Source organism: Fukomys damarensis, unplaced genomic scaffold, assembly GCF_012274545.1.
Source record: "Fukomys damarensis isolate Sample0158 unplaced genomic scaffold, DMR_v1.0_HiC HiC_scaffold_36, whole genome shotgun sequence".
Taxonomy (NCBI): Eukaryota; Metazoa; Chordata; class Mammalia; order Rodentia; family Bathyergidae; genus Fukomys; species Fukomys damarensis.
In genome coordinates, this window is record NW_022900948.1 from 43845990 (window position 1) to 43848865 (window position 2876).

Consider the following 2876-nt stretch of genomic DNA (forward strand, 5'->3'; position numbering starts at 1 on the left):
CCGCCGTGACGCCCACTTCAGTCTCGCCCCGGGGAGGCTGTGGAGGGACAGCGGGGTCACAGCCAAGGGCCTTCTCGGTGCTGCCCCGGGCCCGGGTCCTGGGCCTACCTTCCTCAGCCTGGCGCTCCGCGGCAGCTGCTGCATGACCAGGGCAAAGCCCTCATGGAGCTGCAGGGGGCCTGTGCCGCCCCCCTGCCACAGCAGCACCTTCCCGTCGGGGGCCACGCTCAGCAGCCGGAAGCGGTGGCTGTGTCCAGCCTCGGGCAGCCACACCACCTGCGGCGACAGGGAGGGGACGAGTGACAGCCACCTCTCTCTCCAGGAGGATGAGGCTCCCGGGGTCCCGCTGGCCCAGAATCCAGGCCACAGGGAGGGAGGCTGGGGACACCACAGGGCCGCTGCCGGCACAGACGTGACCCGTGTAGTCTAAGAGCCCCGGTGACAGCCCCAGGCCAGGGGTGCCACTCCCACGGGGGAAAGTGGGAAACTACCCGCCCCACAGCCCCCAACCCTGACCTGGTACACGGGGTCTGTGTGGGTGTCGTCGGTCAGCCCTGTGCGCCACAGCAGCGGGTCCTCTGGCCGGCTCAGGTCCCACAGCAGCACCTCGCCGCTGTACAGCCCTCCTGAGGGACCCGGGGACCCTCGCTGAAACGGGGCAGTCCAGGCTCCCGGGGCCTCAGACCCACACCCCAGGCTCCCTTCCTGCAAGCTCTGGACCCCACATGCAGCCCCAGGTTTTCCGTGGGCTCCAAACTGGGAAACCACCAGCCGGCCCGGCCACCAGCTTCCCGCCCCTCAGCCTTTGCCGCACAGGTGCCCTGGGCACTCACCTGCAACCTGGGAGGGCCGCGTGGGGTGGAAGGCCAGGCACATGACAGCGCTCGGCACCTCCACCACTGCCGACGGCTGCTGGGGGTGCAGGCCGCGCCGGTCCAAGTTCCAGGCGCACACATAGGACTCCAGCGTGCTCCAGTCTCCATCGTCCAGCCTACACAGGACCAGCCACAGGGGTCGGGCTCCTGTCACCCCCTCGCCCTGCCCCTCTGTGCCCACAACACTGCACCCTGGTACCCCAGAGGCACAGCCCATGCATGGCCCTGTCGGGGGCAGGAAGGACCCGCGTGCCGAGGGTGGCCCCACGCAATGGGACAGAGAGGCCAGGCCGCAGAGCAGCAGGCAGCAGAGGAGGCTGATGGGGAAGGTGAGGCCGCCAGCTGGCAGGGGGGCACCACAGCATGGTCCCCAGCCCTCTCGCTGTCCCCACCAAGCCACGGCCAGACAGCCTAAGCAAGCTGCCCAAAAAGGCCAGGTGTGGCAAACTTGGTGTTTTTGTACCAGGGATCAAACTTTGGTCCTTGCGCCTGCGAGGCAGGTAGCGGAACCACTGAGCTAAATCCCTGGCCCAAAAAGGCCAGGTCTGGAAACCAAACCTGGGGACAGAGGCCTAGATGAGTCTCGAGCCCCCGCTGCCCACCGCCTGCCCCCACTCACCGGCCATAGGCACAGGCCAGCACGGAGCCGGTGGTGTTCCAGGACACGCCGGTCACATGCAGACCCTGCCCTTGGGCCGGTGGGTACCCCAGCGTGTGCAGACAGGTCACCTGCAGAGACAGCCGTCCCCACCCTGAGCCCAAGAGGAGGAGGACAAAACTCCACCCAGGCCGCTGGCCCGGAGGAAAGTGCAGCCCTGTGGATGTCACTTCTGGAACCCGGACAGCTGAGCCTGAGGGCCACGCTCACAGGGGCTCCGCACAGCAGCCCAAAGGGGCATCACCTGCAGCTGGGGAGCGCTGACGGCTGCGGTGTGAAGACCTCAAGGACAGACACCTGAAAAGGGCGGACGTGGCGGATTCTGCTTTTTTCTCAACTACTGAAGATTGACCCAGGGCTTCACGCTTCCCGAGAACAACATCCCCAGCCCTTTTCTATTTGCTGATAGAAGCCGTGATTCTCCTGCCTCAGACTCCTGAGCAGCTGGGCTACTTTTAGTGTCCACCTGTGTGACCTGGCACCTCCACCACGAGTGGAGATTTTAGTACTGTACCGCCCCAGGGGCACATCAGGCAGCTGCCAGCCCAGCCCCACACACCGAGTACTTACTTGGTTTCACCCTGGACAAGTGGCTTTCCCTCCAGGGGTCCATTTCCCCAACAGCACCTAGGAGAGACTGACGGGACCAACCCCCGGGACAGTAGGACAGACTCAAGGATGTATGTTTACAAAGCTTAGCTCAGGCCAGGTGTTGGGGCACATGCCTGTGCTTCTCCATTCTGGAAGGCTGAGGCAGGAAGATCACAAATTCAAGCCCAATGTGGGCAACTTAGTGATTTAGCAAAATACTTGCCAGCGATTTGGCTCAGTGGCGCCATACCTGCCCTGCAAGCACAAGGTCCTGGGTTGGATCCCCAGTACCCCACCAAAAAAATATGAAAAGGACGGGCGATGTCCCTCAGTGGCATGGCCCTGGGTTCCACCTCCAACACTGCCAAAAAGAAACGACTTAGCCGTGCGTGGTGGTGCACGCGCCTGTAATCCCAGCACTCGGAGGCTGAAGCAGGAAGGTTAGCTGCAATTCGAGACCAGCCTGGGCTACACAGTGAGTTCCAGAGCAGTCTCAACTACATAGTGAGACCCAGTCTCAAAAAACAAACAAAAAAACAAACGACTTAGACCAGTACCCGGCAGAAAGAAGAGCTTGAATGCTAACGGGGCTGGCACTATTCCCGACAGGTGGGGCGGCATCGCGGGCAGTCGTCAGCCCTACCGTCTGCTGCGGTTCGGTCCAGGTCACCTCGAAGCCATCGAAGGCGTGGCTCTGCCAGTTCCGGCTCAGCTCGCGGGTGACCGCCGGCTCCACGCGGCGGAGGAAAGAG

The 2876-nt window shown here is 63.5% G+C and overlaps 1 protein-coding gene across 1 annotated transcript in view; it reads right to left on the reverse strand.

Moving 5' to 3' along the window:
- Wdr34 (WD repeat domain 34) overlaps positions 1-2876 on the reverse strand; it is a 9266-nt gene that overhangs the window by 909 nt on the left and 5481 nt on the right. Inside the window, exons 4-9 of the mRNA XM_033758991.1 lie at positions 2768-2876; positions 1495-1604; positions 834-991; positions 517-626; positions 109-276; positions 3-37 (exon numbers count right to left, since the gene is read on the reverse strand). The exon at positions 2768-2876 is cut by the window's right edge and continues 3 nt beyond it. Coding sequence (XP_033614882.1) covers positions 3-37; positions 109-276; positions 517-626; positions 834-991; positions 1495-1604; positions 2768-2876 — 690 coding nt within the window. The remainder of the gene's footprint in view (positions 1-2; positions 38-108; positions 277-516; positions 627-833; positions 992-1494; positions 1605-2767) is intronic.